Source organism: Syngnathus floridae, chromosome 14 (genome assembly GCF_059516105.1).
Source record: "Syngnathus floridae isolate MCC-2025c chromosome 14, RoL_Sflo_1.0, whole genome shotgun sequence".
NCBI lineage: Eukaryota > Metazoa > Chordata > Actinopteri > Syngnathiformes > Syngnathidae > Syngnathus > Syngnathus floridae.
In genome coordinates, this window is record NC_142426.1 from 12,815,725 (window position 1) to 12,840,900 (window position 25,176).

A 25,176-nucleotide genomic window follows, 5' to 3' on the forward strand; every position below is an offset into this window, starting at 1 on the left:
ATTGGCTGTTTGATCTGTGACATCATTTGGCCATTCCAGTAGGTACACCGTCATTTTTAAGTGTACCTAATAACAGGCCACTTTATTAGGGAAATATCATGGCCAAAGCTGAACTGAAAGTGAAAAGTGCCACAACCTCCTGATTGGCTGTTTGATCTGTGACGTCACACGGACACTCCATTAGGTACACCACCATTTTCAGGTGTACCTAATAACTTTATGCATTTTTTTGTACGTGTCAAGAATGTGTATTTGACTACTTGCTCTTTATTTTGGGGGACACCAACACATATTACACAATGTAAAACACATATACATATTGTCATATAAAGCAGTTAACCAAATGTCAGATTTTTGTTTTCATGCCCAAAAAAATAAAAACTAGGAATAAAACACCAGACAAGATTTAACAGGTTTTAATGTTTATTAAAATAATAATAATAATAAAAGTAAATTTCAAACCAGCAATCTAATGTGAAATTGCAGTAGTCAAAGTCAAAGTCTGCTTTATTGTCAATTTCTTCACATGCCAAGACATACAAAGAGATCGAAATTATGTTTCCCACTATCCCACGGTGACAAGACATAGTACACAATATACATACAAGTAAACAACACAAAAAGTAAAAACAAGAAGGCATAAACAATGAATAAATAAGAGCGATGAATAAATAATAAATAAACAAACAACATAATAAATAAGAGGAGCAAAAATGGAGCAAGTGTGCATACAGCAGACGGTCAGAATATAGCGCAAAAGTACAGGACGTTACACAGGAGGGGGGAGAGAGTTCAGGATCCTTACAGCCTGGATGGAGTATGAAGCTGTTGGTGAGTCTGGTGGTGCGGGAGCGCAAGCTCCTGTACCTCTTCTCTTCCCAGAGGGCAGAAGACCAAACAAAGAGTGAGCGGGGTGACTCACATCACACACAATCGTGGTCGCCTTGCGGGTGAGATGGGAGGTGTAAATGTCCTTCAGGGAGGGGAGTGAAGCACCAATCATCTTACCAGCTGGGGTCACTATGCGCTGCAGGGCCTTCATGTTGTATTCAGTGCAGCTCCCACCCCACACAGCGATACAACTGGAGAGGACGCTCTCAATGGTGCCACGGGAGAATGAGGTCATGATGGCCGGAGGCGCACTTGCTCGCCTGAGTATCCACAGGAAGTACAGGCGGCGCTGAGCTTTCTTCGCCAGTGATGCAGTGTTGGTGGTCCAGGAGAGGTCCTCACTGATATGCACCCCCAGGAATCTGGTGCTGCTCACTCTCTCCACCACAGCACCGTCGATGGTCAGCGGCAAGTGTTGGGTGCGACCCTTCCAGAAGTCAACAACAATCTCCTTGGTCTTGTTGACGTTCAGCAGGAGGTTGTTGTCCCTGCACCACGTGGCCAGAAGGTCGACCTCCGACCTGTATTGAGTCTCGTCGCCCTCGGTGATGAGACCCACCAGAGTCGTGTCGTCGGCATATTTCAGCACGCGGTTGCTGCTGTAAGTTGCAGTGCAGTCATATGACAATGTTGACAGTCAACCAAGTCTCAGTGAACACGATCGTGCACATATAGATAGATATATTGGATAACAATATCTAGGCGTATATATGCATACAGGTTATCTAAAAACTACTATAAGTGTTATAAAATCAAGATGACCCAAAGAGAAGGATCATCTCCCCATTGTTGCATAACGGCGCATCGCTTCATGCAATAAAGTTAGCCGTTAGCTTGGAGAAAACGCGCATAAAAGTGGTGTTTCAGTGGGTGCTTCTTTCTTTCCTTGGCAAATCGTAACTCTACATTGTGGCTTACATAGTTCACGCCAGGAGACACAACACATTCACTGACTGATCCGTTGATGCACTGGAAGGAAGGCAGTTCACCCATGAACTCGTTCGCGAACGGGAAAGTCACGATTCGTTCCCTCACTGATCCGTTCACGCGTTCAACTGGAAATGCAAATCACTTACCCACTCACTGACTCGTTTACTTACAGCTCCGTTCAGTTGGCGAACAGGAAATGCAATTCACCGCTCGTTCGTGAACGGGAAGTGACGTCATTTTCTTCTTCGTTTTGTTTTATGGCGAGGTGGCATCAGCTTCAATGGGCATTACCGACATCTACTGGTTGAAGTCATATGAACTGAAAAAGGAACGAATCACTTTAGGAAGTGATTCGTTCACTCTCGTTCACCGAAAAGATTCGTTCTTTTATGTATATTATATAATATAATAATCATATATATATATATATATTTATATATGCCCTCCAAATTATTTGTCAGGTCTCATGTAGTATAAACTTTTTGGACAAATGCCCTGTTGATTGTCTTGCAGGCGCAGAGCTGAGTCAACAAATGAAGACTTGGCTAATAATTCACCATCTGAAAACATTGTGATGGACCTCAAAGAAAACGGGCCTAAAAAGTCCCTGACCCTGAGTGGCCTTCTCCACACACAAACTCACACACACATATGTTATTTAAACATGTGCCTAAGTGTTGCACGACGGCTGAACGCAAACATCTTTAGGCGTTCGCCATCCGTCATGCGAGCAGGCGGATGGAGGTCAGAGAAAAAAAATAAAGTCATCACAGAGGCCAACGACATCTTTTCTAGCGTTTTATTTCATACTTTGTTTTTTTTCTATTTTTCCTTTATTAACATAACACAAAGTGTATACATATACTACATACAGTTTTCAAACATTTTGTTTTATCTTTGTATTTGTTTTCAATAGTGTTTAAAAATCTGTGTATTTTCCATTTAATGTTTTGTCTAGTTAGATATTTTAAATAAATACTTTTCCCTAATAGGTACGATAGTCCCTAATTATAATACTTTTGTATTGTTTGAATATCTGTGTATTTGTAACCACAAACAAAACAAACAAAAAAAAACTACCAGAAAAGCACCCTAACCACCAGCAATCAAAGGGTGAGTACACGCCTAATTTGCTTCACGGCGATTAACTTGTATATTTTTTACATTTGTACACTGTAAACGAGATTTAGAAAGATTTTCATTCTGGAACAGATGAACAGCTTTTCCATTTTTTTCCTATGGGAAAGTTTTGTAACTTGTCGTCATTCCTCGCCACAAATTAATGTGCTTCGTATGTGCATTTGTTGCTCCGATTCCAAACTAAGATAGTACACACACACACACATACACACTTAGAGAGAAAGAGGGTCGGACGAGTAAACAAAAGACAAAAGACCCCAACGCGTGTGCGCGCGCGCGTGCGTGCGCGTGTCAAAGTCAAAGTCAGCTTTATTGTCAATTTCTCCACATGCCAAAGTGTGTCAGCGCCTTATAAATGAGCTCGGGAGCGCAAGAGCTATGAGAGGATGAGACAAGTGTCTGACGACGACTTGGACACGCTCCTTCCGCCAGATGGGCGAGAGGGCCACGCCAGGACAGGGAGGCACAGACATGTTTGGAAAGTTGATGAAGTGTTGGGGAAGCAGTCACATTTGACCCCTGACTGACCTTCTGCATATCAATGTGTCACAAGAAAAACATCATCTGGTTGGACACAAAGTGAAAATGTTGATCCTTCAATGTTGATCTGACTTCAATAGTGTGAATGTGTGAATATTAATAAAGATATTTTTCCAATACACCAATAACATAAGAGAAACATATGTAGTTACAAGGGGTAGAGTCAGATAAGCTTAGGCTTCCTTCTACTCCCTTTTGAACAAATATGAATTTACTATAAAGGGAAAATTATAATGTAATATCATTTTTATGCAATATCATTTTTTCTTTTTTTTGTTCTATTGTACTATATTTTTTTTTTCTTGTATTTCTTTTCATGTTCAAAACAAACAAATAAACAAACAAACAAACACAATGGGAGAAAATCAGCACGAATGTTAACATTAGCATGATAATTTCCAACTGTATATACAGTTTTTAAAAAAAAAATATATTTTCACAATATTTCCCTAATATCGATGGTATCACTTCCCATACAGTCATTGCGTGATAATTGATATTGAGCCGGTATCTATATGCACACGTGTATGCGTGACATGAACATTTTGCGTGCATGTGCGTCCCACACTTTGGTCGTCTTGTCTTGCTCCCATCACGAACGAAAGCTGCAGCACATTAACACTTGAACGTCCATGAATTTGATTGGCTTCCAGCTAATCCTTTTGTTCTTTGTCTTGTGGTCCCAATCTTGTTCAAATAGCTTCCAGAGGCGGATGTGCTGCAGAGATCATTCACATTCCAACATGTGCCACTGAAGGATATACGTATGAAGACAACAAAGACACGAAATTGGGAAGTCATCCATTGCGTGCGTGCTCTAGAGAAAAATTTCCCGTGTTGTAAAAATATCGTCTCGTGATACTGTTAGCATTATTGGGAAACACAAGCTGATACTGATAGTGACTTTTTTCTACTACTGTATAATAGTTAGGATGAGATCAACCATAGTTTAATCGCGATACCATCCGTATCACAGAAATAAAATTCTGATATTCTTCTCTGTATCGTGATACCATTGATATGATCGCCTAACATTGTATTGTTTTCTGGCCCCCCACCTAGTCTGGAGGAAACATTTAAGCTTTCCTCCCTTTTTTATGTGCGCTGATGTCGTCCAGTAAAAAGTATGGTGGTGTAAGTGGATCCAAAGTGCTGCTTTAAGACTTTTCCAGACTCGTCCACAGCGTCATGCCAGCGGTCCATTTGATGTGGACCATTGCTGCCAATTGAAGGATTCCTCTTTTGCCTTTCCGTCCTCAGGATCAAAGAAAATCTATTTGACTGAGGCCTGCTGTCGCCACGACAACCTAGATCACAGACAGGAAGCTTCACGGATCCTTGTCATCAACAATGACACCACTCTACAGCCAGGGACCCTATGAGAAGAAGCCCCCCCCCCAACACCACTCCCACCATCATGTTTGTGTTGTGTGGGGAATTTAATTCTAAATACACCATCTTCCTGTGTGTGCATGTGTGTGTGGTCTTATGTTCAGGTTGCTACGTTTTTTTTCCCCGAGATGTGACGTAAAACAATTTTGTTTCACTCAAATCCAAATTATTATTCTATTTTTATTCTTGTTGTGACAGCTAACTTGCTAAAGCGAGTGAGTTACAGTGATTTGCGACGCTATTTACGATATACTTTTGGTAAAGAAAACCATAACACAATATTGGGTTCTTATTCGGCGGTTTCTGCGCAGCTAGCAATATGCGTCTTTTTTTTTTTTTTTTTAATTGGAATGAGTCCAGGAGAAGCTGAATTTCAAATTGGTTGATTTTCACTTCTTGATGCACATGTGAGGTTGGAAATGTTAGTGGTCAGACAGAGAAGCATTGTGCCAACCTGCTTTCTCAGCAAATGTGTTGCGTTAGTGTGCCAGTGGTCAACCAGGATGTGGGGAAAAAATTCTAGTACTGTAGTCATATTTTTAGTCGTTAAAAGGGTCCAAATGTAGACAACAACAAAAAAGACATGAAAAGAAGACGTTTTAAATAGTTGTTTACCGTAATGACTTTTCCATTGTTGCTTCCATTGTGTACAATGGCTGTAATTAGCAGCAGGGCAATAAAACATGCTGTCGCTGCGAGCGCAACCAAAATAACACAAAAGCTTTTTTCGTATTTATATATATAAATTCATAAAAAACATTTTTACAGCCTGCAGTGGTTAAGCAGGGCGGGGAATGAAAGGAATGAGTCCAGACAAGTGCTGTTGTCGCAAAACTTGCTGGGAAACCTAGTTAAAGACCATGTGCGCGCATTACTAGCATGACTAGCATGCTAGTCATATAAAAGACAATTTAGTCTTCAATGCTCTTTGAGAACAGACACTTTCATTTGTATTTTCCATAAACATGAAGGTCAATTTAGTCTTTAATAAATGCAGTATATGCATTTTTGTGAATATCAAAGACACAAAAAGTTTCCAACGTATACGCGCTGTCGGAATGGTGAGAATTGTGTGATGATTTCATCACACAATTCTCACCATTTTTCTGTTTGGGAGTGTTGATGGTAAGAAGAACATCAACAACGCATCTGTTTTGCATTTTCTTAAGACGGATTTCCCTCCGTGCTCCTTGATGATTTGTTTACCTGCTTCGAAAAGACGTTTGTCGCCTAATTCCTTGCCCTCTTTTTCTTTCTCTTTTTATGGACTTTTTCTTTCTTTTCCACAAGGCACAAAGCAGCCTGGAGCTCATCTGGTTCCTCTTGCGTCTGCGGTCGCAACAGTGAAAAGGCCACATCAAAGCTGGCTGTCAGAGAGGCTGCAGAAGACGACGACGATGGAGAAATAGAAGAGGAGGGAAAAATCTGGGACAAATTCTGGTGCCCCCCCTCACACACACACAGACAGATGCACACCAGTAATGTGTCTGCATTGGTGGAAACTCTGGAAGAAAGGATGGCTCATGTTTGCCCATGGCATAGAGTGGCTTAGGGTGACAATTTGAACATAATTAAAATACCAATTTGCTTTTGGTATTTATGAAAAAGCAAGCTAGCTTAATTTAAGAATAAGTAGTCTTTGAAAATAATCATTTGAGACTTTAAATTGTTATATTTTGGGAAACGAAATGGTTCCATGCATATTTATTTCAAAGCCGTCCATTTTTATACACACTACTGTAGTGACAATGAAATGAAAGCCTTAGTAATGAATGCGTTGTGGGAGTCAAGAAAAAGACACACGCAAACATCAAGAGAGGCAGAGAGAAGATCAAATGTTTTTAGGGGCGTGCTGGTATGTTTTGAAATGTGACCTTGAGTAATTTAGCTGTCCATCAAGTTAAAAAAAAAAAAAAAAGAGGGGAGAATAAGAAGAAGCGTCAGTGTACCTGCTGCTCAGCACTGATCTTTGTGTTGTGCCTGGACACGTTGGGAGCCACAAAAACCTAAAAAAAAAACGCCCAACAGATATTAGAAACAGATGAATCCTATGTGGGATGTTTCGTCCAAAAAGCTAGCTGCCAAGAAACGTTTCTTCTAATGATAGAATCAACGTTTTGCAAGACATGCTGTTTTTTTTTTTTTTTCAAACACACCCTGTTTTCTGATGAAACAAGATGGTTGATGACTCAAAGCTGTCTTTGATGTTTCCAAAAACATTTGCTAGCTCCAATGAAGACTACATTTTATTCTATATTAACCTTTAGTATAGGCATCAGCTTGCATGTTCGCCAAGCTGCAGCGGCCCGGCCCGGCCCGGCACGGAAGAAGCCGAGGCCGCGCAAGCCACAAGAATCCCGACAGTCGCCGCAGTCCGGTCCAGGCCTCTTTTAGATGCCTCAGAGTTGCGCTGCGTCATGGATTTCTATGAATGTGAAGGACTTGACATCTTCGACTGCATGTCCTTGACCACTTTGAACGTTTGAGCTGCAGCTAAAAAAAAAAAACGATAGAAAGCGGCTGCTCGTGACTTTGATGGTATTGTCGTCTGCAGCTTATTTCACGCACAGTTACCGCAAAATGACTCCAAGTTAGCTTTATGGTAGGATCAAAATTGTCTTTGAGAAGCTAAATGTGCATTTTGTAACCATCAAAGGCGAAACTGTATTTGATGTTTGTGTGTGTGTGTGTATGTGTGGACGGGCGGGGGGTGGCATCTTAGCATCATTGAAGACTTGAAAACAAATTTGCCTTTGATGTTTATTAGCTTTATTGAAGACTATGGAAAAAAGGATGCTAATTTCACAGATTTTTTCATGTTTGTGTACGAGTCTTTGCTGTGCATGTATTCAATGTTCACATAAAATCGTTATCTTAAAAGACTTGAGTGAAAATGCAAATCTCTTCTCGGATGGTCACAAAAATGGCCTCCCTCTCCATTTTAGAGTTCACACTATTTGTTTTCAAATCTTGAAATGGTCTTGCTCTGAGCTCCTCCAAAAAAGTGTCTTGAGTGTCATCTTCATGCATTTTCATTTTGACCCCCCCCGAATCATTCCCGCCCACTTGGCACTTAAATCAGGGCCAATTCATCATGTGACAGCACGCTGGCTGTTTCATTTGGCAAACAAGAGGAGCCCACATTGCACATGGGCCATATGTTTACCCCATGAAACGTTTTGGCCTCAGCTACGCCATCCGTCTCTCTCTCTCTCTCTCGTCCTATCTGGATCTCATTTCGCCTCAGCAGATGGCGGCCATGCTGAACTTGGAAAGATGGCCGTGCCTTTTGACTCTCACGCTTTGGCTTACTGAGTTGCTTTTCTTTCGCAGGAAGAAGGAACTAATCTGGATGTCGTGTCGGACAAAATGAGGGTCAAGTGGTGTACCAAATCAACATCATTAGTCTAGTGAGTGATTTGTTTTTTTCTTGCCACGAAAAACACTTGGGTAATGTTTTTCAAAAAATTATTTTGCAAGAATAAAATATTTGGGGGTTTTTTCAACAAAATGGGAAATAATGCGCTTCCCTCGTTAACTATCACCATTGGCTATCAAAGTTGAGCTCGACTGCTTTTTTTTTTTTTTTGTTTCACAGATTAACTTCTTCTTACACTTGCATGGCTATTTGAAGCATTGCCAGCAGTTCAACAGGGTCAGGGCAGAGCATTTCTATTTGCATTGTTTCTAATGCGCTGGAATTTGAACGAAATGTTTTGTTTTCAAGATCCGTGCTGGCATTTTGGGTCTGATGGGCCTTTCGCAATAACCACTTGAATGAACACATTTATTCTTCCTGACCGTGTGGGAATTTTTTGCTGAGCTTGCCGCCGGGCCACTCCCTCCTTATTGGGCCAGTCTTTCGTTGATGACACAAAGGTCCTCGGGGAGCCGTCACCAGAAGCAAACACAAAACAGACAACTCGCGCACAGCAAAGCAACATAGCATTAATCAGAAACACACACAAAATTGGCAAAACTATGTTGCTTGCACTGAACATTCCAAAGGATGTTTGTTTGTTTTCAGATTTTTTGTTTTAACCAGATATTTGCGTTCATTAAAGAAATCTCTTTGATGGTTTTTTTAAACTCATTACATTCAATGAAGATGTTTCTCAATGGTCCGAGAAGGAAACATTGTCTTTGGTGCACAAGTGTACTAAATAGTTTGGTCATGTGTGTATGTTTTACAAAAACATCAACTATTTGCTTTCACTACAAGATGATGGGAGAAGTGAGTATCATGACACTTTTGGAGACGAAAAACACATTTCCTGTGCTTTCGAGGTGACTTGATAGCAAGATGAAGCTTTTTTTTTTGTGCCGCCGCACAAAGAGGGTGCAGTGATGCTGAGACTTTGCAAGGGTCAACACACAAGAGCAAGACTCCCACTCTGGTGGCGTCATGAATGCCCCTTCCGGCCTCCTTGCAAATCCCATCAGGGTGTTTGCCTGCATCCCAGTTTTTCCGGGGACCTGAAAGAGGAGGAAGAAGGAGGGGAGGAGGATGGGGGGGGGTGGGGGTGGGGTCGCTGTGTAGAGCTTTAAGCACTGAGATAATGCTGAGTTCTTATTAGGAAAGATTAGCAGATTATCTTGGAGTGGGGGGGGGTTGTATTTTCTTGAAATCCTTATTGGGAACACGGAAGCAATGATGGAAAACAGCTTGGTGTCTGCTACTAAGGAGATTTAGGTGAGAAGATGAGAAGACAAAAGGGAGCCGGAAATTCCCAAAAAAAGAAAATAGTTTTTAACTTGGATATATATACACACACATATCATACCAGAATCAATTAAAAAGTCATTTTGCTAGGAAAAAGCTATGAAAGTTTTTTTAGAAATAATTTTATGTGACTGAATTTGAGACAAATTTTTACAGCTGAGGAGACCTACGACAACAGAAAAAATATATATAGTTATTTTGAAATCATGGCAACTGTTGCGATAATAAATTATTATTATTATTATTACGATTATTATGATAGGTCATTCTAAGAACCAATTTGAATATTTTTCAAGAACATAACGTTTGTAAATGTATCAGAGTGCGGACACAAATATTTGAAAATGGGAGCCCCAAGAGCTTCCTCACAATGGGTGACGGCAGGTGAATTGCAAAGTAGGGTTCACCCTCATGAGTTGTTGCTAGCATCCAAGATGACATTTTCACGTGGAGGAAACGCCCACAAGGCTTTCCACGCCCGCCCATGAGAAATGCAGCCAGGCTGCAGCGGAGCTCAGCTCTCTCTCTTACTCTCACAAGCCAACAGTGAAGAGTTTGCGCAGCTCAGCAAGCCGCTCAACGCAGCCAGCCAAGCTGCACTTGAGAATTTTTTTTTTCTGTCAAAAAGTAACATCCGTGAAGAAATCCAGCACCACCGTCTTGCTCATACTTGGAACCATCATGTGATTTGAATTTTTTCTATTTTTCACCTGATAAAGCAGCAAGCAAGCAGGCGGAGCTTGTGAAAAAGCAGAACGCAGTCAATTGTGTGACAAGTTGAAGTTTCTGCAACTGCAATGGACCTGGCTTTACTTCTGATAATTTCCTCCTGTTTAGGTAAAGCAACTTCAAGCATACTATATCTATATAGAAGAGTGGTGTGTACGCGCATTCATAAGGAATTTTAAGCCACAACTTGAAATTACAACTCAGCTCTATAATGACGTACTTTGTTTTACATGCAAAATGAACTACAAATGGATGTATTTTCAGTTGATCTTTTTAAAGATTGAAATGAATCAGTATTGTGAAAATATTTGTTTCAATTAAAAAAGGCATGAGTTTAAGAGGATAAAGTTGGATTTTTTTCAAGGAGGTGTGGGCTATTTTGAGGGCAGGAGGAGCTATTTCAAGAAAATGTCTATTAAAGTAATAGAAGTTATTATTTTTGTCTTTTTTTGTAATTCCAACAAAATAAACGTGTCATATTTGATGAGGGGTCAGCAACCAGGTGCTAACAAGCACAAGGTCACGCTGAGGGTCACATGAGCAGCCGGCGGGCCTGTTCTTAAAAGCGCTCACCTGGGCAGAGAATGTTGAAGGGATCATTTCAAATCGTAATCACGTTTGAGAAATGAGAATATTAGTACAGTTGGTTGTGCTCATTGTACTTTCTGTTAAATCATTGATGATTATAAATCAAAAATATGATCAGCGTCTTGTATGGCAGGCCCTTCGGAGTTTGTTTTGAAAGAAGCAAGCACCTGTTGGTATGCCGACCTCACACAAGCTGGTGGGTAGGTGGGGTGGATTGTGGTGGGGGGTGAGTGATGTGGGACGTTTGAAGTCAATAAAAAAAAAATGTGCCCGGGGGCCATCTGAACGTGTGCTGCTATGCATTGTGGGACTTTTCCACTTCAAGATAAATGAAGACTTTGTTGTGGGGGAGAGACTTGAAGAAGTGAGCGTCTTCTGCTTGTACTTGACTTGATGACGGACGAGCGGCCAATGAGATGAGTCGATAATGTGAGGAAGCACATGTGAAATAGTAGCTGTTCGCTTTCAGAGTTTTACGGGATAAACTGGCCAAATCTGATGCTATGATGCTCAGCACCGCAGATGCCTTTAAGGACAGCTTGTGATGAAAATTGTGCACAAAACAAATTCTGATCTGCTCTGAAAATAGGATTTGTATTGGCTTAGAGCATTAAAAAAAAGATATTTTTAATAGTCCCACTCATCTTTTTGAAGTGCTAATTTGATGGGATAAGGGGAAAAGGCAGGATTTTACAAGAGAGGATATTCTAGAAGTCTTTGGACAGTATATGGGGTACAGAAAACAGTCACAAATGTTATTTGGAAATTTTGTTATATATATATAATTTCATACATATCCTTGAGAAAAAGTGTTATTTTATGAGAAATAATAAAATTTTGCAATAAAAAATATGTTTTCCTGAAAAACGCATTTCTTTCAAGGAAAAAAAATCATACTTCTATTTTTTTCCAAAGCTAGTCTACACTGGTTAGCATTATCCTTGCTAGCACTGTCATGCAGATATTCTGGATTCTATTCTAGTATTTTTCCATATGAAACCAATCACATATTTGAATGTTTGGAGGTGTACAAGAGGGAATTGTCTTTGTCTGGTTTGCAGCGTCTGTGCACGTCGGGGTCCGCGCTGACGTTACCTCACCAGTCGGCGGTTTAGAGCCAGCTGGCAATGTTGTGTGTGCTTTCTGAGCTGTGGGAGTCTTGTGGGCGCTTTGATTTTTACATTTGGAGAGCTCGGAGCCGACTCGACCTTTTGTCGTCTGTGCTGGGATGTTGGTGACTGCTCTGACCTCAGAAATATTCAAGCCACCTACTTTTAATCATTTACGCCTATTGAATGAGGTTTCTTTTGAGCACGTGAACGAACATCCAACGCCATGTTAAAATTGATAAGAGTCGTTGTTACGGCTAACAAAATTAACCACTGTAAATCGTGACCCAATTTGTGCCCTAAACAGTTGCCTGGCAAACCTTAAATCGCTTTTAATTTCGGTTATACTCTTGAATGGCTTTTAGTTTAGGTTATACTCGATAAAAAGAAAAAAGCCTACAGAACCTTTGATTCCAGTTCACTTGAGTGGAACAGAAGTCATCCATCATCTTTATTTCTTTCCATTTGTCCATTTGAGACTTGATTCATAGATGCTTGGAGAGCATGTAAACCTCTTTTGAGATTTCTCAGTAATGTCTCAAAATGTTGTTGATTCTGCTGATACTGTCTACTTTGATTCTTATCTCCCTTTTGAAACCTTGAATACTGAAACGAGCCCAAAACCTACAACTAGCGTATCACTCCCAAACCTCAAGCTTAACCCGTAAAGACCTCTATGACTTGGAAGTTGGAAATTGGAGATGCCATAACCTGATCCAAAAACTAATCTCCAATCTTAAATCTCTAATTGAGCTATTTATATGTTTTGCAGGTTTGTCAGCATGTTTCTCCGTGGAGGAGCAGTCACGTCACCTCTCCTTGGAGAAAAGCTACGGCCGCTTGGTCAAGGACTCCCACATGTGCCACCACATGTTGAAGCACCTTCACGACGGGGCCCGCATCACCGTGCAGATGCCCCCAAACGTGGAGGGTCACTGGGTGTCCACCAGGTCAGTCCCCCTCAGCTCTTCCACAGTCTCCCGGTGATTCGGCTAACGCTTGGTCCCTTTCAGCTGTGAGGTGCGACCAGGTCCGGAGTTCCTGACACGCTTCTACCGCTTCTACGACAACAACACCTTTGAGGCGCACCAGTTCTACTATGAAGACAATCACTGCACCAAGCCCACCTACACCCTGCTGGTGCGGGGACGCCTGCGCCTGCGCCAGGCCTCCTGGATCATACGGGGCGGCACCGAGGCAGAGTACTACCTCCACCGGGTCCAGATCACTTGCCATGGGGCCGGAGTGGCCGAGGAGCTGAGCCAGAGGCTGAACCAAAGCTGCAAGGGAGCCGTGAGGGGAGCCTGGGAACCCAACGTGCCCTACGAGCTGTGGAGCGAGGAGGGCGGTTATAACTGCTCCAGGGAGCTCAACTTTGCCATGCATGAGCTGCAGCTGCTGCGGGTGGAGAAACAGTACACGCACCACAACCCGGACCACTTGGTGGAGGAGCTCTTCTTAGGGGACGTCCACACAGACCCCATGCAGAGGCTGTATTACAAGCCCTCCAGCTACCAGACGCCCCTGCAGAACGTCAAGGTCAGTTCCGTTCACGTCGCACAGTGATTTTGGTTTTGTTTTGACGTCGGGTTCTTCTTTTCTTAAAGACTGTCGTGGATTTTTTTTTTCCATGTTTGATCAACTATTTTCAGTGACTTCATTTCAGAGTTTTTAGTTTACTTTATTATATCATATTATATAATTATATTTTTTTTTCACCCAAAAATTGGTTGGACTTCATTTTTGTATGTTTTATCCGTTTTTAGGTGATTTCGCTGTCTGTTTTTACCGTAATACATTTTTGTGCTTTAATGCATAATTTTTAAACTTTATGTGAGATTTTATTTTTTTTAGGTTGTTTCTTAATGTGAAGGTGAACTTCACGTTTTCTACACATATTTGTGCGCTGCTAGAAGCTTGTCTGCTTGAAGCTTGTCTGCTTGCAAACAGTCTTCAAAGCATGTTCTTCAGGCTTTGCGAAGGCTAGAATTTGTCGTTCGCCATACGAGAAGTTCACTTGACAGTGATTTCTCCCCCTCAAATATGGCAGGAATCCCCCCCAGAGACAGAGTGCTGCCAAAGTGTGATCCACTGTGGCCTTGCTGCCACTTTATTTGCTCGTTTGGAGCTCAACCACAAAACGATGCGGGAATGGTTGCTTTGTTCTCTTGGACAAATGTGAAATACTTTGTGGTTGTTTAAATTGCAACAACATTGTTGCTTGTTTTCAAGAACAACAAATCTTGATTTCGTCCTCCTTAGGGAGCTATTGCTTTTTTTACCCTCAATACTTTGTTATTCAACATCTGACAAAACACACACCCTCCAAGTGATACAAATATGTTGCCTGGAAAAACACACCTAATAAATCAGGCAAATCTTCTCCATTTGTTGAAAAGAATGCAAAGCCATTCATCCGTAACAACCTCCCCAAAAAGAAACAATACAATTTGGAATGTTTTCGTAAAATGGGAATTCATATTATTTTACTTGATGAAAAAAATTACACGCAGACAATTTTACACTGAGTAAAGTTAAAAGAAGAGTACAAAAGTGATTGTTGCACCCTCTTCAATCCTGCTTTTTAGGCCAACAGAAAGTGGTGGCTGCAAGTTTGCTCGTTGTCATTTCAGAACCACGCACACGGTTGCATCGCCTGCCGCATCATCTACCGCTCGGACGAGTTTCATCCGCCCATCCTGCCGCCGCGTGCTGACCTGGCGGTGGGTTTGTACGGCCAGTGGGTGAGCCAGCGGTGTGAAGTGCGCCCGGAGGTGCTCTTCCTCACCCGCCACTTCCTGTTCCACGACAACAACCACACGTGGGAAGGCTACTACTACCACTTCTCCGATCCCGTGTGCAAGCACCCCACCTTCACTATCTACGCCCGGGGACGCTACTCCCGTGGCCTGCACTCCACGCGCGTCATGGGTGGCACCGACTTTGTCTTCAAAGGTGACGTATTTTGCCTCATGCGCTCGAAAAACACAAGAACAATAATGCAAGAATACAAGAACTCCGAAACGTATCAAACTCACAATCACAATCCCATCTAGATTCTTTGACTTCAGTCAAAAGCCTCAAAATCAATTTGCCACAAACCACTCAAATTCACCTTCTTGCAGTCTTATCCTGATATAGTTCTCCCCGAACGTGGTAGACATGTACGTCTAGTCTTGGGAAATGGTAGCCATTACGTTATCTTGCCATATCCTGCAGTGAATCACATGAGAGTGACGCCCATGGACTTCGCCACCACATCGCTTCTCAACGTGTTCAGTGGCAACGAGTGCGGTGCCGAGCGGTCGTGGCAGCTGGGCGTGGAGCAGGACGTGACCGCCACCAACGGCTGCGTGGCCCTGGGCATCCGCCTTCCCCACACAGAGTACGAGTTGTTCCGCATGGAGCGTGACGCCAACGGACGCTACCTGCTCTTCAACGGCCAGCGGCCCAGCGACGGCTCCAGCCCGGACCACCCGGACAAGCGGGCGACATCCTACCAGCTTCCCCTTGTGCGCTGCGCCGCCAGCAGCCAGGCGCCGAGACGCGACCTTGACGGAAACGACACACCCCTGCGGCTCAGAAATGGCGGCGAGGACCATAAACGGGCCAGTGTGGTGACAGCGTTTGTCGCGATCATTGTCAAAGCATTGTCGCTTTAGGCCCACAATAGAGAAAAGCAATAAGTCGCCTAAGGAGGTCATTCTTGAACCTCAAAGTGGTACGTACAATCAAGTAGATTGTGCCGAATGGGCCAAAATGGCTTCCAAGGGAGCGTGCATTGTTGGCTGAAGGAGGAGAAGAGCCAGGAGCCATAGACTTGTCCCTACAAAAAAACTGCACTTTAGGCGGAAAGAGCCAAAGATGGACTCTGATGTATACATGATGTGATATGTACATCCCCCATAGTTGTTTAGATAAGGGGCAGGAAGCCATTTTTCTATGAGGGAGGGGTCATATACTCTACTCAAGAGTGTGCATATATACATGCCTGAGCGGGAATATAAATTTCCCAATCATTGTGGCGAAATAGCACACAGCCCACAGAGCGCCAGCGGTTCAGCTTGAGTGGGTCAATCATTGCTCACGTGTGACGTTGCCCATCCTTGGTTTCACTCTCCATAAAGATGCTTTTTTGGTATTGTAAAGAAAGACTCAAGTCACGTTTCAATGTGGAGTCATAAAAAGATGACTACAATTGCACTTACTGTAATATGTACATATCCTATCAAGACAGCAGGGTCATGGAAATAATGTAATGAGATGGTGTGTTTTTGATTAATGGAGTCATTCAACCGTGATCTATTAAATGGGATTTTCATTTCATTTTCAGGTAACGATCAATCGCAGCTGACCTGTTTTTGGGTTTAGTCATGTGACGTTCGCAAGCTGAGCAGTTATGCGCTGTTATGCTCTTTTTGGGCTGCCCCAAGATGGCTAAAAACGAGTGGATTTTGCTGCTTAATGGATATTCAACCTACCCAAATGCAGTTTAGACCAGTGCAGGGTCCACATATTAATGTTACAGAAGCAGGGACCAGTTTAAGGTAGTGTGCCTTTCACCAATGACATAGCAGCCATGTGTCTTGAACACCTGCACAAAAGACAACCACACTCAAAGCGCATCTGACAATGGATGAGGATCTGAGGAGTGGGTGGCAAAATTTCGACAAACAGCTTGATTTCATGTGTGTACTTGGCTTTACAATTAAGGAGAAGGGGGGGGGGGGGGCGTTGCGCATTCTACATTATGTAGTTCTCCGAATTTTAACTGACTGTCCTGCGTGTTAGGAATATTTTGTCCAACAGATGGCGGCAAACATCACGGCTTGACACGCCAGAAGTCACACAAAACTCGAGTCCAAAACATGAGGATATTTTGTGAATGTTGAAGGTGATGCATCAAGTCTGTATTGCTTTTTCTTAGGCTTTTTTGTGATGTCACCAGGTGCAAGTGACCTCAAGGAGGAGCAAGTGTTGGTAACCAAAAAAGGTTATTTGGTTGTTAGAATGTCGGAAAGTGTCTAACTGCTCTGTATAATAGAGCAGCACAATAATTATGCATACAAAATTATCTGCTAATGTGTACTAAAAATACGTTTGTATTAATGCACTTATTGTAAATGTCCACTAGGCGGCATTAGATCAACATTGGTGGCATCTTTAAGGTGGAAGACCTCAAAATGTTTCATGTTCCGCATAAATCGGATCCCTCTTTTCCTCGGTTGAAAACAAACAAACTAATTCAAGTGTAGAGTTAAATGAACCACTAGATATAAACTAAAAAGTAAAACCACACACCCTCTGGAGACATCTGAGACAATACTGTCATCTAGTGGCGTTTTATAGATACTGCTGGAATTCAAATGTGCACGTAATCCAAAATAAGTGTTAGTATCGCCATCTACCGCAGCGGTTCCCAACCTTTTTTGCGCCACGGACCGGTTACATGTCAGACAATATTTTCACGGACCGGCCTTTATATATATACACACGTAAATATATAAATATCCATCCATTTTCTGTACCGATTTGTCCCCACGGGGGTCACGGGCGTGCTGGAGCCTGTCCCAACCGTCATCGGCCAGTAGTCACTCGTCAAGTTTACTTATATAGCCCTAAATCACAGATACGTCTCAAAGGGCTTCACAGTAGGCAGGGGCCACCTTGAACTGTTTGCCAGCCAATCGCAGAGCACACTATAAATAAATAATACATTTATCATAAAAACCACATAAAAATAAAACTCACCATTAAGTATCTGCTCTGTAGCTTTTCGGGCTCGACTGGGGAAACATGTTACATGACCGGGATGAGAGTCTTGACCTAAATTAATTGATTGTCGATAAAAAAAAAAAAGTGGTTAGCAACCTCTAATCTACCGGATTAAAACCTATCACTGAGGTCAGTAATTGTATCGCTCATGACGTAGTGAGGTGTTCTCCTATAAATTCCACCTTAACGCCAGAATTGGTCAGTTTTGACTTTTAACGAGTTACCGCATTAACTATTGTATCATGTTATTACGTATTTTTAAATTTTTCAGGGGCGCAACATCGTTGCTAAATAATTGTGGTTAAAAACAAAAAGGAATAGACTCCATATGGAAAGCATCGGGGGGTTTTTTTGTCCTCCATTTTATTTTCAATGTTTATTATAATGGGACAGAATTTAAGAATGGAGACCCATTTCAGTCAAAGTTTACCTTAGATGGGAATAGAAGATTTGTATAATAATTAATAATAACAATATAAAGTCTGCATTGGTGGGTAAAGAATAGACAAATGTACAAGGAGGAGGAGGAGGAGGAGGCACCTTGATCCCCAACTGGACGCGAACATTCCAAGAAGTAGAAGAGAAAGTAGTGATCCAGTGATGGTGATGGAAGTTCTTCATCTTTGTTTAAAAAGAATTTCATTAAAACAATTGAGTCCACACCGATTACAAGCAAGAGAGAGAGAGAGAGAGGTGGTTATGATTCACTTCCTTGTGGACTGACAGTTAACTTTGCGTCACATGACCTGAAACCTTCTAAGGGGGAGAAAAAAAGAACACAATCCCTTTGTCTTTGCCTTCCGAATGCGTGTGCGCATTTAACCGTGTGTGAAAGTTAAAAAAGAAACAAGAAAGAAAAGGCAGCGCCTTTGTCATACACGCGTGTTGGCCTGGAAGCTCACGCTAGCAGTGATATGGCGGATGTCAAGACAAACACTTGATTTGAGGGAAAGAGGGGCGGAGACGCCACCGCCGACCCACGAGTCTACAAGATGAACTTCCCTAGGAAGAAGCCGATGAAGATGGCCGCGATAACCACCAGGAGAGAGGGCAAGGAGGCGGCCGAGTTGGAGGTTGTGTGATCCGAGCGTGCCACCTTCCTCATGCGCGCGCCGTCGTCCTGCAAAACGCACTGATGTCAACTCGTGCTCCGACCGCTGTAAAGTCTTAACGCAATGTCGCCGCTTTCTTTTGGCACAAAAAAAAAAATCTGATTTCAGCTTTCAGCATGCATTTTTTCTTAATCAAATCGGTGGTTTATTTTTAAGCGTAACTAAAGATGAGTTTGAAAGGATAAAGTGTCAACTCGTGCTCCGACTTAGCACAATGTGGCCGGTTTCTTTTGGCACAAAAAATCTGATTTCAATTTTCAGCGTGCAATTTTTTCCTAATCATATCATTTTGAAGCGTAACTTAAGATGAGTTTGAAAGAATAAAGAATTTTGGATCACAGTTTGGTATATACAGTAGATTCGTGACTGCCTTAGCAATACATTGTACATAAAGAAGGATATCTTTGGCCATGTTTTGCACAAATGACAATTGCCTTCCACTTATTTAACAGGGGGCTTGTGTCTCACCTTTAAGTGTCGGTTCTCCTCAGCTATTTTGCTCATCTCCGCCTGCAACCGCTTACACTTCTCCAGCAACTTCTTCATCTCGCTGTCATCCAATGAGGAAGCAGAGACAGTGGCCGTGTTGGTGGCGGCGGGTGCTGGTGTTGCTGTCGCGGCTGAGGGCGGCTCAGCCTTGGCAGAGTTCATCACCGGGGCAGATTTGCTCACGTCCACGTCATTCTGAAAGTAGGGAAGGAAACCCTGAGTGAATACTTGTGCAACGACTACGAGGTTGAGGTTATGTTTATATCAAAAACAGCCACATTCAATAAATTCAAATACCGTAGAAGAGTTCATTCTTTCAAAAGAAACCTTTCAGAAAAAAATCATTTTGTTTGCTATATTGATTTTTGGATTTGGGAGTTAGCCTTGCGTTGATGTGCATAGGGTCCCCTGGTAAAATGAGACTTAGGGCATAATTAATTAGCGTCAGCGCCGGTTTCTTACCATCTTATCGTTTTCAGAAGGCAGCTCAAAGACGCATCTTAACTTGGAATCCATGAGGTCATCGGCTTTTGCGTCTTTCCACTGGCAGCGGCCGAGAGAGTGTAAAGGGGGAGATGTTAGTTATTGTCACCCTGCAGTTCTACCAAATATCACGTAACATTTCGGCACATTTACTCGAGAGCACACGATTATGCCAGAACCACGATAAACAAGCTTAACTACTGCTTAACATCCAGAGCAGGGGTCACCAACCTTTCTTAAACCGAGAGCTACTTCCTGGGTACTGATTAAGGGATAGGGTTTCAAAGCTCTAACCCTTACCCTAGCTCTAACCCTAACCCTAGCTCTAACCCTAATCCTAACCCTAACTCTAGCTCTAACCCTAACCCTAGCTTTGAAAGCCTAGTTACAAACCCTAATCTAAGAAACCCTAAAAGTAGTTGGAAACTCTCGTTGGAAACCCGAACCCTAGCTTTAAAACCTAGTTCAGAACCCTGACCTTGGTTTGAAAGCCTAGTCGGACACCCTGACCCTAGTTTGAAACCTTAATTAGCGATAGCAAGACTCCTTGGAAACCCTAACCCTAACCCTAACTCTAGCTTTGAAAGCCTAGTTACAAACTCTAATCTAAGAAACCCTAAAAGTAGTTGAAAACTCTCGTTGGAAAGCCTAACCCTAGCTTTAAAACCTAGTTCAGAACCCTGACCTTGGTTTGAAAGCCTAGTCGGACACCCTGACCCTAGTTTGAAACCTTAATTAGCGATAGCAAGACTCTTTGGAAACCCTAACCCTAACCCTAACTCTAGCTTTGAAAGCCTAGTTACAAACTCTAATCTAAGAAACCCTAAAAGTAGTTGGAAACTCTCGTTGGAAAGCCTAACCCTAGCTTTAAAACCTAGTTCAGAACCCTGACCTTGGTTTGAAAGCCTAGTCGGACACCCTGACCCTAGTTTGAAACCTTAATTAGCGATAGCAAGACTCCTTGGAAACCCTAACCCTAACCCTAACTCTAGCTTTGAAAGCCTAGTTACAAACTCTAATCTAAGAAACCCTAAAAGTAGTTGGAAACTCTCGTTGAAAAGCCTAACCCTAGCTTTAAAACCTAGTTCAGAACCCTGACCTTGGTTTGAAAGCCTAGTCGGACACCCTGACCCTAGTTTGAAACCTTAATTAGCGATAGCAAGACTCCTTGGAAACCCTAACCCTAACCCTAACTCTAGCTTTGAAAGCCTAGTTACAAACTCTAATCTAAGAAACCCTAAAAGTAGTTGGAAACTCTCGTTGGAAAGCCTAACCCTAGCTTTAAAACCTAGTTCAGAACCCTGACCTTGGTTTGAAAGCCTAGTCGGACACCCTGACCCTAGTTTGAAACCTTAATTAGCGATAGCAAGACTCCTTGGAAACCCTAACCCTAACCCTAACCCTAACTCTAGCTTTGAAAGCCTAGTTACAAACTCTAATCTAAGAAACCCTAAAAGTAGTTGGAAACTCTCGTTGGAAAGCCTAACCCTAGCTTTAAAACCTAGTTCAGAACCCTGACCTTGGTTTGAAAGCCTAGTCGGACACCCTGACCCTAGTTTGAAACCTTAATTAGCGATAGCAAGACTCCTTGGAAACCCTAACCCTAACCCTAACTCTAGCTTTGAAAGCCTAGTTACAAACTCTAATCTAAGAAACCCTAAAAGTAGTTGGAAACTCTCGTTGGAAAGCCTAACCCTAGCTTTAAAACCTAGTTCAGAACCCTGACCTTGGTTTGAAAGCCTAGTCGGACACCCTGACCCTAGTTTGAAACCTTAATTAGCGATAGCAAGACTCCTTGGAAACCCTAACCCTAACCCTAACTCTAGCTTTGGAAACCCTAACCCTAACCCTAGCTTTGAAAGCCTAGTTACAAACTCTAATCTAAGAAACCCTAAAAGTAGTTGGAAACTCTCGTTGGAAAGCCTAACCCTCGCTTTAAAACCTAGTTCAGAACCCTGACCTTGGTTTGAAAGCCTAGTCGGACACCCTGACCCTAATTTGAAACCTTAATTAGCGATAGCAAGACTCCTTGGAAACCCTAACCCTAACCCTAACTCTAGCTTTGGAAACCCTAACCCTAACCCTAGCTTTGAAAGCCTAGTTACAAACTCTAATCTAAGAAACCCTAAAAGTAGTTGGAAACTCTCGTTGGAAAGCCTAACCCTAGCTTTAAAACCTAGTTCAGAACCCTGACCTTGGTTTGAAAGCCTAGTCGGACACCCTGACCCTAGTTTGAAACCTTAATTAGCGATAGCAAGACTCCTTGGAAACCCTAACCCTAACTCTAGCTTTGGAAACCCTAACCCTAACCCTAACCCTAACTCTAGCTTTGAAAGCCTAGTTACAAACTCTAATCTAAGAAACCCTAAAAGTAGTTGGAAACTCTCGTTGGAAAGCCTAACCCTAGCTTTAGAACCTAGTTCAGAACCCTGACCTTGGTTTGAAAGCCTAGTCGGACACCCTGACACTAGTTTGAAACCTTAATTAGCGATAGCGACTCCTTGGAAACCCTAACCCTAACCCTAACTCTAGCTTTGAAAGCCTAGTTACAAACTCTAATCTAAGAAACCCTAAAAGTAGTTGGAAACTCTCGTTGGAAAGCCTAACCCTAGCTTTAAAACCTAGTTCAGAACCCTGACCTTGGTTTGAAAGCCTAGTCGGACACCCTGACCCTAGTTTGAAACCTTAATTAGCGATAGCAAGACTCCTTGGAAACCCTAACCCTAACCCTAACTCTAGCTTTGGAAACCCTAACCCTAACCCTAACTCTAGCTTTGAAAGCCTAGTTACAAACTCTAATCTAAGAAACCCTAAAAGTAGTTGGAAACTCTCGTTGGAAAGCCTAACCCTAGCTTTAAAACCTAGTTCAGAACCCTGACCTTGGTTTGAAAGCCTAGTCGGACACCCTGACCCTAGTTTGAAACCTTAATTAGCGATAGCAAGACTCCTTGGAAACCCTAACCCTAACCCTAACTCTAGCTTTGGAAACCCTAACCCTAACCCTAACCCTAACTCTAGCTTTGAAAGCCTAGTTACAAACTCTAATCTAAGAAACCCTAAAAGTAGTTGGAAACTCTCGTTGGAAAGCCTAACCCTAGCTTTAAAACCTAGTTCAGAACCCTGACCTTGGTTTGAAAGCCTAGTCGGACACCCTGACCCTAGTTTGAAACCTTAATTAGCGATAGCAAGACTCCTTGGAAACCCTAACCCTAACCCTAACTCTAGCTTTGAAAGCCTAGTTACAAACTCTAATCTAAGAAACCCTAAAAGTAGTTGGAAACTCTCGTTGGAAAGCCTAACCCTAGCTTTAAAACCTAGTTCAGAACCCTGACCTTGGTTTGAAAGCCTAGTCGGACACCCTGACCCTAGTTTGAAACCTTAATTAGCGATAGCAAGACTCCTTGGAAACCCTAACCCTAACCCTAACTCTAGCTTTGAAAGCCTAGTTACAAACTCTAATCTAAGAAACCCTAAAAGTAGTTGGAAACTCTCGTTGGAAAGCCTAACCCTAGCTTTAAAACCTAGTTCAGAACCCTGACCTTGGTTTGAAAGCCTAGTCGGACACCCTGACCCTAGTTTGAAACCTTAATTAGCGATAGCAAGACTCCTTGGAAACCCTAACCCTAACCCTAACTCTAGCTTTGGAAACCCTAACCCTAACCCTAACTCTAGCTTTGAAAGCCTAGTTACAAACTCTAATCTAAGAAACCCTAAAAGTAGTTGGAAACTCTCGTTGGAAAGCCTAACCCTAGCTTTAAAACCTAGTTCAGAACCCTGACCTTGGTTTGAAAGCCTAGTCGGACACCCTGACCCTAGTTTGAAACCTTAATTAGCGATAGCAAGACTCCTTGGAAACCCTAACCCTAACCCTAACTCTAGCTTTGAAAGCCTAGTTACAAACTCTAATCTAAGAAACCCTAAAAGTAGTTGGAAACTCTCGTTGGAAAGCCTAACCCTAGCTTTAAAACCTAGTTCAGAACCCTGACCTTGGTTTGAAAGCCTAGTCGGACACCCTGACCCTAGTTTGAAACCTTAATTAGCGATAGCAAGACTCCTTGGAAACCCTAACCCTAACCCTAACTCTAGCTTTGAAAGCCTAGTTACAAACTCTAATCTAAGAAACCCTAAAAGTAGTTGGAAACTCTCGTTGGAAAGCCTAACCCTAGCTTTAAAACCTAGTTCAGAACCCTGACCTTGGTTTGAAAGCCTAGTCGGACACCCTGACCCTCGTTTGAAACCTTAATTAGCGATAGCAAGACTCCTTGGAAACCCTAACCCTAACCCTAACTCTAGCTTTGGAAACCCTAACCCTAACCCTAACTCTAGCTTTGAAAGCCTAGTTACAAACTCTAATCTAAGAAACCCTAAAAGTAGTTGGAAACTCTCGTTGGAAAGCCTAACCCTAGCTTTAAAACCTAGTTCAGAACCCTGACCTTGGTTTGAAAGCCTAGTCGGACACCCTGACCCTAGTTTGAAACCTTAATTAGCGATAGCAAGACTCCTTGGAAACCCTAACCCTAACCCTAACTCTAGCTTTGGAAACCCTAACCCTAACCCTAACTCTAGCTTTGAAAGCCTAGTTACAAACTCTAATCTAAGAAACCCTAAAAGTAGTTGGAAACTCTCGTTGGAAAGCCTAACCCTAGCTTTAAAACCTAGTTCAGAACCCTGACCTTGGTTTGAAAGCCTAGTCGGACACCCTGACCCTAGTTTGAAACCTTAATTAGCGATAGCAAGACTCCTTGGAAACCCTAACCCTAACCCTAACTCTAGCTTTGGAAACCCTAACCCTAACCCTAACTCTAGCTTTGAAAGCCTAGTTACAAACTCTAATCTAAGAAACCCTAAAAGTAGTTGGAAACTCTCGTTGGAAAGCCTAACCCTAGCTTTAAAACCTAGTTCAGAACCCTGACCTTGGTTTGAAAGCCTAGTCGGACACCCTGACCCTAGTTTGAAACCTTAATTAGCGATAGCAAGACTCCTTGGAAACCCTAACCCTAACCCTAACTCTAGCTTTGAAAGCCTAGTTACAAACTCTAATCTAAGAAACCCTAAAAGTAGTTGGAAACTCTCGTTGGAAAGCCTAACCCTAGCTTTAAAACCTAGTTCAGAACCCTGACCTTGGTTTGAAAGCCTAGTCGGACACCCTGACCCTAGTTTGAAACCTTAATTAGCGATAGCAAGACTCCTTGGAAACCCTAACCCTAACCCTAACTCTAGCTTTGGAAACCCTAACCCTAACCCTAACTCTAGCTTTGAAAGCCTAGTTACAAAC

The 25,176-nt window shown here is 42.4% G+C and overlaps 2 protein-coding genes across 21 annotated transcripts in view; one reads left to right on the top strand and one right to left on the bottom strand.

The window, feature by feature from the left end:
* Nucleotides 1-2,606: 2,606 nt before the first annotated feature.
* LOC148387842 (vesicle-associated membrane protein-associated protein A-like) overlaps nt 2,607-25,176 on the bottom strand; it is a 31,975-nt gene continuing 9,405 nt past the window's right edge. The window contains exons 4-12 of one of the 20 annotated variants that reach the window (XR_015862552.1): nt 19,881-19,961; nt 19,398-19,613; nt 18,358-18,937; nt 17,794-17,868; nt 16,524-16,636; nt 7,155-7,386; nt 6,843-6,899; nt 6,100-6,222; nt 2,607-4,808 (exon numbers count right to left, since the gene is read on the bottom strand). Coding sequence is in view for 1 of the 20 variants with exons in the window: in XM_088396158.1 (XP_088252284.1) it covers nt 18,803-18,937; nt 19,398-19,613; nt 19,881-19,961 (432 nt within the window). In the remaining 19 variants the exon portion in view is untranslated. Of the gene's footprint in view, nt 4,809-6,099; nt 6,398-6,842; nt 6,900-7,154; nt 7,387-16,523; nt 16,637-17,793; nt 17,869-18,163; nt 18,938-19,397; nt 19,614-19,880; nt 19,962-25,176 lie in introns of those variants that run through there. The other 19 variants (XR_015862562.1, XR_015862557.1, XR_015862550.1 and 16 more) reach the window with 19 other exon arrangements.
* Nucleotides 10,116-16,368, top strand: LOC148387843 (protein APCDD1-like). The gene is made up of 5 exons (XM_088396157.1): nt 10,116-10,453; nt 12,815-12,992; nt 13,056-13,581; nt 14,676-14,997; nt 15,262-16,368. The coding sequence occupies exons 1-5, from the start codon at nt 10,414-10,416 to the stop codon at nt 15,702-15,704; spliced, it is 1,509 nt and encodes a 502-aa protein (XP_088252283.1). The 5' UTR covers nt 10,116-10,413; the 3' UTR covers nt 15,705-16,368.